Source organism: Pseudophryne corroboree, chromosome 3, assembly GCF_028390025.1.
Source record: "Pseudophryne corroboree isolate aPseCor3 chromosome 3, aPseCor3.hap2, whole genome shotgun sequence".
NCBI classification, from domain to species: domain Eukaryota; kingdom Metazoa; phylum Chordata; class Amphibia; order Anura; family Myobatrachidae; genus Pseudophryne; species Pseudophryne corroboree.
This window is the reverse complement of record NC_086446.1, coordinates 96,050,324-96,065,442: the sequence shown is the minus strand read 5'-3', so window position 1 is coordinate 96,065,442 and position 15,119 is coordinate 96,050,324. Positions and strand designations below refer to the sequence as shown.

At 40.3% G+C, this 15,119-nt stretch overlaps 1 protein-coding gene across 1 annotated transcript; it reads left to right on the top strand.

Annotated features, from left to right (window-relative positions):
* The first annotated feature begins 13,505 nt into the window (after window positions 1–13,505).
* On the top strand, window positions 13,506–14,813 carry LOC135057202 (uncharacterized protein F54H12.2-like). The gene has a single exon (XM_063963096.1). It carries the CDS (start codon window positions 13,506–13,508, stop codon window positions 14,811–14,813), a length of 1,308 nt encoding a protein of 435 aa, XP_063819166.1.
* The last annotated feature ends 306 nt before the right edge of the window (window positions 14,814–15,119 follow it).

Here is a 15,119-nt window from a genome sequence, read left to right as displayed (position 1 = left end):
CCCAATAGTGCCAGGTACACACATGACCCCAATAGTGCCAGGGGTACACACATGACCCCAATCGTGCCAGGTACACACACGACCCCAATAGTGCCAGGTACACACACACACACACACACACACACACACACACACACACTGCCAGGTACAACCCCACCATGCCAGATACACAAATGCCTCACGGGCCAGATACACATTGCCCCACAGTGTCTGCCTCTCCTGCCCCGCCCTGCTCACCACAGTTGTTGTTGCTATCTGAGGGAAGGAGAGCGCAAGCATGTGCCTCAACTGCCCCTGAATGCTCAGTGAGTGAAGTGAGTACGGTCTCCAGTGGCAGGTATCTCAAATGAGGTGCTGGTTTGTTAGCCAATCAGAGCTCGCAGACCAGCAGCCAATCAGGAGCCATGGCTGCTGGCCCATGAGCTCTGATTGGCTAACAAACCGGTGCCTCATTCAAGATTCACCCCACTGCCACCGCCTGTGACCGGACATCACTGAGCATTGAGGAGCAGTAGAGGCGCTACGCTCTCCTCCCCTCTCATAGCAGCAGCTGCAGGTACGGTGGACAGCCCGGTGGTACTTTGTACTGGCTGGCAATTTCTTACCAGTATGCAGTACCGCCCCATATCGCCATATTTGCAGCACTGATGGTACCCCAACCCTGTGCACTGTAGTAGTGGAAAACAAAACACGAAGTATTATTATTATTACATTTTATTTATAGGGCACCACAAGTGTTTTGCAGTGCTATACAAAGGACAGTACAGGGAGACAAAACTTAACAGTAAATAAATAACAAAAATAGAATACAGGTAACAAAGAGCACCACAATTCTCAAAACGTAGTACAGCTTAGATGTAAGTAGCATGGGAGTAATCATTGTACTACTTGGGGCTGGTGGCCATAGATAGAGATGAGCCTTTACCAGTAGGAGAGAAAGCAGGTAAAGATGGTCGCTGAGTAGGAGAGAGCTGCAAGTGAAATGTGACAAGAAGAGGGCTTTGACAACAAGAGGAAAGAGGGCTCTGTTCTAAAGAGCTAATAATCTAGTGGGGAGGGGCGACAGACAGCTGACATAAGGTGCAAGCAAGCGGGAGGAAGCCTTAAGGCAGTATGCAAGCAAAGCAGAGATGTTCAAGGCAGGGGGATGGAGGAGCAGCCTAAGGACTAAGTTATGCATCGGTGGGGTATGCTTTGATAAATTGGTGGGTTTTTAGTGCCCGTTTGAAGCTTTGCAAGGTCGGGGAGAGTCTAATGAAGCGGGGCAGCGCGTTCCACTGAAGGGGTGCAGCACGTGTAAAATCTTAAACTCGTGCATGGGAAGCAGTGACCAGGGCAGAGGAGAGGCGACGGCGAAGTATAAAGACATGTAATTCAGGGCATCTACCAGTAGGTGGTAGCAGCAGTATATCAAACTGCCATATACCAAACAACTATGAAAAATCATACAAATTCAGCACTCACCTAATATTAACACTTCAAACTGGAATTCATCTGAATTCAGGGAATGTTAGTTCCAAAATATTGCAATAGTTTGTTAAGCTGACCAGCCACTTCACGGCCATTCCCATTTGGTCAGTCCCTACACTGACTTTAAAAAATCTGAGCATTGCTCTCAGGAATCTTTTGGATCTCAAATACACAGTATGCTTCTATAATGGGTTTAGGCCCTGTCTCACTCTTTTAAAGAGACAGGAAACACACCCAAGCATATCGGTTAATAAACACCTGAGGAATTTCTTAACATTTAATTTACATATGGACAATAGGGGTGCAAGATAAATTATTATATCATCATGATACAAAATAGGGACACAAGTTTATGATTTTAATACTCAATTATATATTTACTTCATAACATCCTTATAGGTATTGTTATTCTTAGAGGTTATACTCTTAAATTAATATTATACATAAAACTGGTTAGCTGATCATTATGCAGTGTAGGAATATAGCAAAAATCTACAGGGAAATCCTATAAAGATCCTTTAGGAAGCAGCCTAAATTGTTAATTTCATTCAAGCCCATAGGGGTAATAGTTCTTAATTTATATATCCAACAAGCTTACACTTAAAAAAAGGGGGGTGTTGTAGGTGCACTGTCTCTAGAATTACTGATATCATACAGCTTAGCATATAATAAATAGTGCAGTTTAGTTATGTATTGATCAATGCATGTAGCTGCAGCCCCACGGCAAGGGACTCCACTCTGCTGCAGTACATTTGTGCAAATATGCGGGCCCATGTACCGCGACCAGGTGACTTCATCACATGGGTCCCTAACATCCCTAATACTATCACATTCTATAAATTTATTCAGGACTTACCTCTAAATAGGGCCTTATCAATGTGTGATCTGAAATGCAGGAACCCAGCTAATTAAAACACCAGAGGGTGAATGGGAGGAGTGCCAATCCAGAGGAAGGAAGCCTTGCCTTCCAGTGTACAATATATACACAAATATAGTGAAAAAAGGGGGGGACCTGGACTGCACATCCTATTACTAAAGATATCAAGAGGTGCTATCATGCTGAGGCTTCTAATACTATGCTGGGGGAAGAGAGATGCAGATGCACACTCCTAGCACTAAGAACACTGATAGTAAAAATAATTTAAATAAACACTCACAATTAACATGGAGTTTAATTGAAGTTCTTAGCACATATTTGCACAAATATGCGGGCCTATGTACCGCGGCCAGGTGACTTCATCACATGGGTCCCTAACATTCCTAATACTATCACATTCTATAAATTTATTCAGGACTTACCTCTAAATAGGGCCTTATCAGTGTGTGATCTGAAATGCAGGAACCCAGCTAATTAAAACACCTGAGGGTGAATGGGAGGGGTGCCAATACCAGAGGAAGGAAGCCTTGCCTTCCAGTGTACAATATATACACAAATATGCCCTGTTGTCACCCAGCCACGGTAGTCCAGGAGGCCCCGCACAATAGGGACATATGTTTATGATTTTAATACTCAATTACATATTTACTTCATAACCTCATTATAGGTATTGTTATTCTTGGAGGTTATACTCTTAAATTAATATTATTCATAAAACTGGTTAGCTGATTATTATGCAGTGTAGAAATATAGCAAAGATCTGCAGGGAAATCCTATAAAGATCCTTTAGGAAGCAACCTAAATTGTTAATTTCATTCAAGCCCATAGGGGTAATTGTTCTTAATTTATATATCCAACAAGCTTACACTTGTAGAAGGCGTTTTGCACAATCTCCTCCCCTAATATTCTTGGTGATATGATCAATTATTTTATGTTGCATGGTCGCCAAAGAATGTTATGCTATTCTTTAATGCCTTGCTACCATCTGTTCCTGCTCCTTTCCGTCCAAGGCTTGTTGGATAGCTTGTCAGTGTAGGGCATGGGTCTTCAACCTGTGGCCCTCCAGCTGCTGCGGAACTACACATCCCACCATGCCCTGCCACAGTTTTGCTATTAAGGCATGGTAAAACTGAGGCAGGGCATGCTGGGATGTGTAGTTCCGCAGCAGCTGGAGGGCCACAGGTTGAAGACCTATGGTGTAGGGCCATCAAATCTTTGAACTGCCCTGTCATCTTTCCTACGTATCGGAGTCCGCATGGGCATCGAACAGTATGTAGTATACAACAAAAATACTTTAACATGTTAATATATGTTTGATATAATTTTTTCTGATTGTGTGTGGATGTGTAAAGGTAGGTCCACTTGCCATATATAGCTACAGGTGGTGCAAGCGATGCACTTATAATGTCCTGGTTTCCATGTGAGAAAATTGGATTGATGAGATATCCCAATATCTGAGATGTCATTACGTACCACCATATCTTTTACATTTTTGTCACATCTATAGCTAGGAGGTCTTCTGCAAAGATTTTAGCTTCGGGTCAGTGGGGATTATGGGCCAAAACTTTTTAACTTCCTTCATGTTCTTTCTGAAAGAATGGTACGATTGTACAAAAGGGATTTTATTAGTTTTCTTAGGATCTTTGTTGAATGGTACTAGAGTGTCTTGTCTAGGAATTGGCAGGACATGTTCTTTAGTCTCCTTAAGTTTTGTGCTGTGTTAGCCTCCACTCTCAAAGTGGACCATCATCTCATTCATCCTACATTCTGCCATCAAAGTGTCATTGCAGATTCTATGCACTCTTAGGAATTGGGAATATGGTAAGCCATCAATAGTGGTCCTTGGATGCTGGCTTGTCACATGTAGGACCATATTGCAGTCAGTAGGCTTTTTGTATAAATCCGTCAATAAAATCCTGTTATCCTGGATGATTTGTACATCTAGGTATTGTACCGCTATATCACTGATACAGTATGTGAATTTAATATCATCCATGGTATTTATCATCCTCATAGCCTCAACAAATTCCTTAACAGACCCCCACCAGAGGAGCAACAGGTCATCTATATAGTGGGTCAAAAAAATTTTTTCTTGTGTCATAGGGTTCAATAGGAATAAGTCCTTCTCAATGTCAAACATGAAAATATTAGTGAAAGAAGGTGCCACACTGGAACCCATTGCACATCACTATAGCTGTATATACAATTTCTTAGCAAACATGAAATAATTTCAAGTCAGGGTCAGTTGTAGAAGTTCTAGAAAGAAGTCAATGTCTGGACCTGTACATGCTCTGTTAGATGTAAGGAACCTCCGCATGGCTTCCAATCCCCTTGTATGGGGAATATTATCAACATAGTCATATCCTTTAAATACGTACCCTATTGTTGAATCAAGTCCTGTAGGTAGAAATCAAGGTTCCGGGCAAAACACAAAGAACAATGAATTATGTGCACTTATTATAGGGCATCCTGGTGGTTGAACAGAATCCTTATGTTTTTTAGGAATAGAGTACATGATTGGCGCCAATGGATAATCGGTACTTAATGCTTTAAATTCATTATCGGTTATGTAATGTTTCTCCAATCCAAAGGTAAGTAATTTATCCAATTCTTTTTTGAATTGTATAGTGGTAAATTGTCTATAAACATTTGGATCCTGGAGTTGAGAATATGATTCCTCTCTGTAATAATCAAGATCCAGGACTACTATAACCCCACCTTTATCGGTGGGTTGTATAATGATGTCTTGGTAGCCACTAAGAATTTTTATTGCTGCAGGTTCAGATGATTGATTTTTTCCAGAGTTTAGGTGCCCTCTTGGCAGTTTCCAGTACTTCCTGATTCAGGGTCCTAGCGAATGTTTTAATGGAAATATTTGTTGAATATGGATTGAAATGTGAAACCCATTTGAAACTTGAAGTATCCTCTCTGGTTGGTACTGAGAGCTGTCAAAATATTCTCTCAGCCTTAATTGTCTGTTACATTTATATAGGTCTACTGACCACTGGAAATCATCAAATTTGCCTGATGGGACAAATTTAAAGTCCTTTAGTCAATACTCTAATTTCATCCTGTAACAATATCCTCTTTCATAAATTTAACACTAGGTTTTCTTTTTGTGGTTGATTCTTTTGTACTGTCCCCCCTGCGGGTACGGTATCCCTTATTCTGTGCAGAGCATGTGTTCATACCCCAAAAGGGGACTTCCCAGATGAAGTTGAAGTTTGTCTCTCCTGTTCAATTTGTGAGGTGTAGTCAACTTTGGAGGTGTCGCTGTCAGGTCCTAATTTTCCATCTGGCTTGCCTTCTATATTTAGTAAATGTTCCAGGATTGTTGACCCAGGGTATACTTTGCCTTCCTGGTATTTCCGCTGTACAGTTGTTTGTTTTTACTTTTTTTTATATTTTAGTAATTCACATCTGTCTCTCTACTTGTTCACTAAATTGTCAGATCCAATCTGTGTGTGTATCCGATTTTAAATTGTCAGAGTAGGTGGTCTTAAATAATGCAATCTTGCTTCTTATGTCCATCAGTTCTCGCTTTGATTCTTGACAACTAGAAGTAACAGGTCAAGCTGCATTTGTTCAATATAGCCTACGGCAGAAATCCTGGTTGAATTTGCCAATTGTGGGTGTATTCCCAACCCTGAAGCCTCTGGGAATCTGTTTGCTGTGATAGTAGTCACTTAATGTAACTCCATGTAGGAGAAAATCCACTTTCTTCTTCTTTAACATTAACAATTGAAAATATAGCTGTTCATTAGATATAAGGCCCACCTGCAATATCCAGTGCCTCAGTAAATAAGATAGTGTCTGCTTCCACATAAGAAAAAGTCAGGCTTTTCCCTATTGGTAAGTTACTATTTCTATAACCCTTCTGTTCAAGATGATCTGCTTGGTGTGAGGTTGCACACTACAGTCTTGCAGCACCAGTATTTCCTGTGTGCAATAAAACCTCCAGACAATCCCAATCCATATTTTTAAAGGAGAAGGTGCCTTGCCAAATGTATCCCATTCCTTAGTTGTCACACTGGTTATCGGAACACAGTCAATATAAATATAGAAATGGCTAGCACTCACAGTTCTTTCAGAAAAAAGTAAGTAGAGATAGCAAACTTTTCTGTTAAATGAAGTGACAGATGGACACACCCTACTCCACCCAGTCTCTGCCTACACCCACCTACAACAAGCCCATAACTCCTCCCATAACACACCTCTTGACACTCCCTGTTTTACGCCCCTTTTGATGTAAATTTATTAATGTTATATAAAGTTGATATCAATTTTTTTTTCATCAGCCATGGTTGCCATCACAAATTAGAAACAATATTTGAACTTCAAAGGTAAATTGCTCAGAATAAAGTATTTCTACAAATATAAAGGTTTGGCATAGATCTGATGTAAGCCACAGTATGATTCTCAAGAGTACTACATACTGCAAAGTCCTTTGGCTGATTTCACAGTTAGTAAAGCACATTTAGTTTAAATAGAAGAGCTGGAGTACAGAATGAAATAAGCTTTTTAGGTAAAGTTTGTATTTAATAGATGTTATATGTGGTATACATCTTACGATCCGCCCTGTTAGAGCTCCACCTGATCTATTATTAAAAACAGTGATCACAAATCTTAATCCATCCAATATTAAGTAATCGACATTACTTTGAAGAGTTTGTTATTTGATTCAAGAAACTAACGGCATCTAGTGTCTCATAAGGCTTTTTGTGTGAATAAATTGCATTGCCTAAAATGCCACCCTCCAACCTTAACTGAACGCGATCATTAGGGTCAACACCAACTAGGAAGCTATCAAGCATAGCTTGAATAGCCTCGTGTACAGACCGAATGCCCTGAACAAAATATGTAACCCTGTTCAAATTGGCAAAATGATAATGATATTCAATCGTTCTGAAATTGGGGTGATGACGTTCAAAGCTATCAGTGGCTTCTAAAAACACAGGTTGCAGCTCCTTGCTATTACCTGATGATCAATAAAAACACAGGTTGCAGCTCCTTGTTATTACCTGATGATCAATAAAGCCTGGCAGTGCTGGTGAGGATGCTGGCACGTTCCTATCTGGCACTGCTGGCCTGATGTGTTGGTTCATGTGCTATTCCTTGTGTTGGTTCATGTGCTATTCCTTGTGTTTGCTCCTGCACTAAGCAGTCATTCTGTTCACTAGCAACATTGCCCAACTGTCATCCCATAAAATTAAATTTTCTCAATTTAATAAAATCCTTACTGATTTCTTAATTACATTTTTGACAACTTCCACATAACAGATTTTTTTAAAATTATTATTTACAGAATGGCAATCCATGTTTAAGACCATGGCCCATCATATCTAGTCATTCTGTTCTTCATCGAAGTGACATATATTTTCATTTACAAATGGCCATGTTTTGTCAGGGTGGTCTCTGGCTTTTGACGTTGCATCAATATGTGAGGATTTATTTCCTAATATTCGTGTTTGTGGCGATTTGTAGGGAGTTTGATTTCGAATTTTATTGGACGCATTTTCATGTAACTTGTTGAAACCGTCTACGCTACTTTACTGTGCTGTCGAGTTTGTTTTCAGATATTCCAATGGCGATGTTGTTCGTGGGTTTTTATTTCGGCTGCAAATCACTTGTTAAGTCAGAAATTGTGTTTTTTCCACGGATTGTGACTATTTTAAACACGGCATTGTTTTTTTGTAACTACGGCCGCATTTCCACTTTGACTTTCGATTTAAACCTTTGTTCGTGATTGGTTGTGTTTCAGATGTAGGAGTATCTGTGCGCAACCATATAAATACGCATCAAACCGTCCGCACCTCATGGGTTTAGTTAGTGGTGAGGAGAGAGGTTGTGCTGTGGAGTTTGGTGAGTAGGTGTGATTTGGAGTTGTATTTTTGGTGAGTTCTGAGTGTTGTATTGTGTTTGAAAGTAGTCTTGTCATTCTTGTAGTCTTGCTTATTTTTGGTTTGTCTTAATTTTTGTCCTTGGTTTTTTTTTGAGTCTTTTGTCAGTGTTTGTGTGTGTTGTGTAGTGGAGGAGTGTGTTGTTTGTCCTTTTCTTCAGTGTTAATTGCTATTTTTCCTAATTATGTCTGACACAGAGGTGGGGGTGGTGAGTGAGGTGGGGGAGGTTGGTGCTGCAGTCTCTAGTGACAGTGAAGCAGCCACGCACTACTACTAAGACTGGCCGCAATGTCAAGTTTAGTTGAGAATGTGGCTTTGGTGCATTTGCTGATGAAATATCAGCGGTACCTATTTGGGCCAGAGTCCACAAAGGTGACCTCATGGAAGAAGACTGTGTTGTGGGCTAAAGTTGTTGCTGCTGTAAATAGTGAGGGGGGGTCAAGCAGATGGAGGACACGTGCCGCAAATGGTACTATGATATAAAGCACCCATGTGAAGTCCAAAATTGCCAAGGAGGCAATGTCGGCTCGTCAGACTGGTGGGGGTCAGCCCTTCATTGCCAGATATCTGGACTACAAGGAGCCCATGCGGAGCTTAATGCCTCTTGAAGTTGTGTCAACAACCCATGTCCATGATTCCGATCGGCCCAGGAATGATGGTGAGCATTTTTTTCTTAATAACATACTCTGTTTTTATTGGGTTAACTTTGATTTTGGATAATGTGTGTCATGTGGCCTAGCGCATTACTCGCATCTTCAACTACATGACAGCAAAACCCTTGGCATTGTTAATGGCTAATTAAAAAACCAATGTAGCACATAACAGTACTGTATGTGAAATGTGTGTTAAAATGAATTATTGTTTTTGGATTGTTAAATTGTTATTTTGACCGGCCTTTAATTTGCAAACACCAAGCTTGCCCTTCATCACATTTCCCACAAAAATCATAGTACTCTGTATTTTGAGGCAGTTAGCCATGTGCAAGGTTTCACAAACTGTGGTTCAGATGTTATAGGCTGGAGTAGGCCTAAGTAAATTATAAACCAGTGACATGTGTAAGCTAATTGAAGCACCATTTAATCTGGTTCTAAAATAAGCCACCATATTTGTGTTCGCTTGCCGGATGCATTTGTCAACTTCGCCAACACTGCTTTATCAGTGGTTTATGTCTTTGGATGGTTAATAAATCTGTTTAATGTTTTCCTTAGTTTTGATGTGATGGAGTAGTGTGTATTTGTTGTGGCACATCACACAGGATGACACAAATTTACTTTATTATTGATATTTGCTTTTCTAAACAATATGTGTGTGGTTTGCAGTGTTGTTTTTTCTAGTTGGAATGTAGGGCCATTTTTGTCATCTCCATTTTGTCATGTGTAGCACTTTCCTGAATGCACATGCCTATTGACCAATATTGTTTTGCTAATGGCTGCGTGTCTAGGGTTAACATCAGATGTTTTTTTATATCTTCCAATGATTAGAAAATTACAAGCACACATACTAAAAACTTTGTATTATCTTTATAATCATAATGTTTCAAATACATAACAAGTGCATTGTACAATTTCATCATTTGGGTTTTTATTTCCCCGGCTGTACAGTGATGAAAAAAAACACAACTGGTCGACCTACAGTCAGTGCCATGACATCTGATGATGATGACGCTGTGGCAGCAAGTAAAGTGTCCATTGTAGTACATGTTATGTTTGTAAAGGAATGGATATACAATATTTTTATCTTTAAGAATAGGTTTTACCAGCAGAAGACAGCCTCCTGAACCCCTCAAAAAGCTGACACATGTGGCACCCTAAAGACCAAGGTCAAATGTCCTGGCCAAACCACAGGAGTCTACACCGCCATGAAGAATTTCAATCGTTTCTTCCAAACCCCCACGCCAAATTTTGGAAACTCCACCAAGATGTTAACCACACTCCCCTCATCTGGATGGTGAGTAGGAATCTAAAATTTTAGAAGAGATTAGTCATCTATAAATTAGCCGTTATTTTACATTCATAAACTGGAGACACAGCACATCCAACAATATGTACAGAAGAACAGCAACCACAAAATGAGCACAAAGTGGAATGTAGATTTCTGCCTCCATTAAAGATATGTATGTCCACTTCAGCCATACAGTACCAGATTGTCTGGAAGATGCTGCAACACAAACAGATGGACAAGCTTGACAAAGAATAAGGCTGTAAACATTGTTGTGTGTTGTTTCTTTAGCATACATTTGCTTAAACAATCAAAATCATACAGATGTTTTATTCGCTCACAGTAAAAGGTAACACTTTTAGAAACAACTCACACACTTCTCGTGGAATATGTAGGATATACCAGACAAATAATGTGGTTGTTTTGTATATTGATGTACACATCAAACCAACAATGACAGAGACATGTGCAGCCATTAAAGGCAGTAGTGATGTTGTTGCAATGCATAATATGTACAATATGTGTTCACATACATGTGTAGAGTGGCCTTTGTTTGTTAATCATTTGTCAAATATATATGGCTAGCTAACCAAAAATGCTTTGTCCTTCCAGAAACAACTAACGATACCAACATCCCTCCGACACACCAGCAAGACAGTGACATGGATGAGTCAATTATTTTACAACTTCAGCCAATAATTGAAGTAACACGGGGTGTGTTACACCACCCCCTCTAAACACACCACCACCACAACACAGCCCAACAACACCAGTAGCACAAGGGCGTGATCAAGTGTTTTGGGACAGTAGAGAGAGCCCCACTTTCTATCAAACTTAATTGATTTTGACAGGTTAACGCCCCTTCCCACCCACAGACACCCCCCCTTTGATATCAAATTATAGTGCTTGATATTGATTTTATATAAAATTTATAGAGCTCGATATCAAACTGTATTAAAAGATAATTGCTTTGAAAAGAATGTCACACAACACCAGTCACAGAATGTCGCGCAACGCCGCGCGTCAAATCAAGCGGATGAAAGAAGCATATTACACAGTATTAAAACCTGGTAGTTTTAGCGGCATTGATAAATATTATGGTGCGGTTAAAAATAAATGTAAAAGATCCGACATAAGAAAGTGGTTACAAGAACAAGACGCATACACGTTGCACAAACCGGCAAGAAAAAACTATAAAAGGAACATATGTGTATCGGGTATAAATCAACAGTGGCAATGTGATTTGGTTTCGCTCATAGATCTGTCAAAATACAACGACGGTGTTAAATACATATTAACCGTCATCAATATATTCAGTAAGAGGGCCTGGGCTGAAAGTCTGACCGCTAAGAACGCTGCAACAGTCGCTAATGCTATTTAAAAAATAATCCAGCAGGGTGAAGTGCCGAAGAAGCTACAAACCAATAATGGTAAAGAGTTTCTAAACAGAATCCTAAAAAAGGTATTAGAAAAATACGGTATAAATCATTTCACAACCAATAACGATGGGAAAGCGGCTGTTATAGAGCGCTTCAATAGGACTTTAAAAACATGAATGTGGCGCTATTTCACGGCAAAGAATACTTACAGATATATAGACATTTTACAAGACTTCATACATAGGTATAATAACACTTACCATAGAACGATTAAGCGCGCTCCAAGCGCTGTGAATGACTAACGCTTTGAGTGTCTTCAAAGCGACCTACGGTGATTACTTTAGAAGTAAGAAAACACCCGCTTGTTTAGGAGTTGGTGACCATGTCCGTATTTCTAAATATAAGGACATATTTCAGAAAGGCTACGAACAGAGTTTTTCTGAGTAGATATTTGTAATAAGATGCGTGAACACGAAAGGTCTTAAGCCGCTTTACACGTTGGAGGATCTCTACGGTGAGACTATTACAGGTAGTTTTTATCCCGAAGAGCTTCAAAGGATACCAAAAAACTATAACAGGGTTTACAAAGTGGAAAAGATTTTAAAAAATAAGACAGTCAGAGACCAGAAATACACTTTAGTCAAGTGGCGGGGTTACCCCACAAAATTTAACAGTTGGGTCGTGGCATCGGAGATAAAAGATATATAAACAAAGAGGACGATGGATGATAAATCGTTCTACGTAACACTGCCGAGTAACGCCTCAGCAGCCACATTCCCACAAAATAAGATTTCTAACTATACGACAAAGTCGGCTAAACCGATAGACTTAAACGGTGAATGGGAAGTGGCTCTTACAGAGATAAAATACCCGCACACGTGGAATACTTTGGATATACAAGATTGTGGGCTACAAGTAACACAGGACAGAACGCTTTCCAAGTTGGTTGTGGATTTCACAACCGTGTGCGTTAAACCTGGTTTTTATAAAACAATTGACGCGATACTGGATGTAATTAACGCAGAAATTGGGCGGCACAAACTGGAGGGTTGATTAAGACTAACGTACGATCCGCTTGAGCGAGTTGTAAAATGCGACAGTAAGCAGCTATATCAACTCACAGCCGGTGATAAACTGACAACGATCCTTGGTTTACAACCTAAAACTAAGATCTCTAAACCATGCGCCGACATCAAAGGCGGTCAATATACGCTGTACGTGTACACAGACATTATCGAACACCGGAGGGTCGGTGATAGTTATGTACCGCTACTTCGCACTGTTGAAATTAAGGGTTATAACAATGAGGTGATCACAATACAATACGAGAAGCCCGATTACGTACCATCGTGCAAAGTGCATTTTGACACGATAGCCATAGAGATAAAGAATGACCAGAAAGAGAAAATGGCATTTAAGTTTGGGAAAGCGATCGTGAAACTACACTTCAGACGCCGCAAAACTGAATTTTATTAACTAAACAGAATGGTCGCTGTTAAAAATTATGGAGATCCAGCTCTCTATGCGCAATATTATTAATCTCAAGCCGGTAATGGATTACCCGGTTTTCACGGCAGCGCATACATGTACGGTTGCGGATTAGGCGGTATATTTTGAAGTCTGTTCAGAAAGGCTTGCACCGCTTTTCCGAAGAGGCCTGGAGTTAGCAAAACCCTACGTGAAGAACGCAGCACGCAATATTGCAAAAGACGTCATCGGCCAGGCTACAACGGCCGTTGTGAATAAATTACACTAGGCAAACCAAGCGAAGCAAGATGGTTCCGGATTAATTTATACGCGGAGAGGGGCGGTTAAACGAAAACGGAAGCATTCAACGCAACTTCCGCCTTGGTGCATTCCCCTTTTAAACAAAAACCGAGGCAGGCGCAACTTAAATAAAAAAAGGAATCCGCAGCGGAGAGTTGGTGATATTTTTTAAGCATGTCTTTCATACACAACAAATCCATGGAATGCGCAAAATCTGAGCTTGATATTTTTGATGTGCCGCCGACGCAAACCAGCGTAGAGAAAAGTCTATACGTCGAAGTTCAACCTTTAGCGGCGTTATCCGAGACAGCTCCGCTTGAATTCTATATAGCGGCCAGTGGTGAACACTACTACGATCTGAACAATACGCTGCTGTACGTAACCTGTAAAATCGTATGGTCTGACAATAATCCGATACCGCAAGGGGCTCGGGCGGCGCTTATTAATTACCCCATAGCAACTTTATTCAACCAGGTGGATGTTTCTTTGGGCGATAGACTCATATCACAATCCAATAATCTTTACGCTTATAGGGCCTACATAGAGACCATACTGAATTATAGCTCAGATGCATTATCCACAAAACACACAACAGGATTATTTTACAAAGATGTGGCTGGAGAACACAACACCAGGGCGCTGGATGGGCTAAACACAGGATTTATAAAAAGAGCAAACGCAACGGCGCAAAGTCAAACGGTGGAATTGCTAGGGCCACTACACTGCGACCTTTTCCATCAACATAAGCTAATCTTAAATGCTGTTGATTTGAAGATAAAACTCACCAGAAACAAAGACTCATTCTGCTTAATGTCGGCGGAGGCAGACGCTTTTAAAATTCAGACTGTCGCTGCGTCCCTATTTGTGAAAAGAGTTCAGGATTCACCAGCCGTCCGGATTGGACACGCTCAGGCCTTGTTAAATGGCAACGCAAAATACGCGATTGATCGTGTTGGTATGAAAATATACAGCGTACCAATGGGTAGTAGAGTATTTCATTTAGAAAATTTGTTTTTAGGCCAAGTACCAAAAACAGTTATAGCAGCATTTGTAGACAACGAAGCGTTTTCAGGAGCCTATGACAGGAACCCTCTACGTTTTGAACATAAAAACGTAAACTTTGCGTCCCTTTATCTGGATGGCACCCCGCATCCCGCCAAGCTATTTCAACCCGACTTTGAACACGGTAATGCTGTTCACGAGTACATGTCACTCATACAGATCACAAATAAGCAGAAATCAGATTCAGGTATACTTATTGACCGTGTAGAGTACCTCAACGGATACACGCTATTCGCTTTTGACCTTTCACCTGAACAGGAATGCGCTGAGCACCTCTCGCTAATCGGAACAGGGAATCTACATGCCGAATTCCGTTTTGCTGAAGTAATAGACCGGACAGTCAATGTGATAATATATGCAATATTTGATAATATCATCGAAATTAATCAAAGGCGTGATGTGCTGTATGATTATCTATAAATGAAATAAATAATTGTAATATTTATCGCATATTTTAACATATTTATCGCATGTTTTAACAAACAGCATTACGCAACCACAAGATGAACACATTACAGATAAACTGCACACTGTATGCAAACCCAATGACACGACTTATTTTTAAAGGTACCTATCCGTGCGATATGTTACCGTCCGGTAAACTGTCGCAATATCCCTGCGCATTTGTAATCCATACGCATAGCAGCGGACAGCCGGGTGAGCACTGGTTGGCTGTTTATTTTAACGAACAGCGCAAACTTTTTTGATTCTAATGGGCTAGCCCCT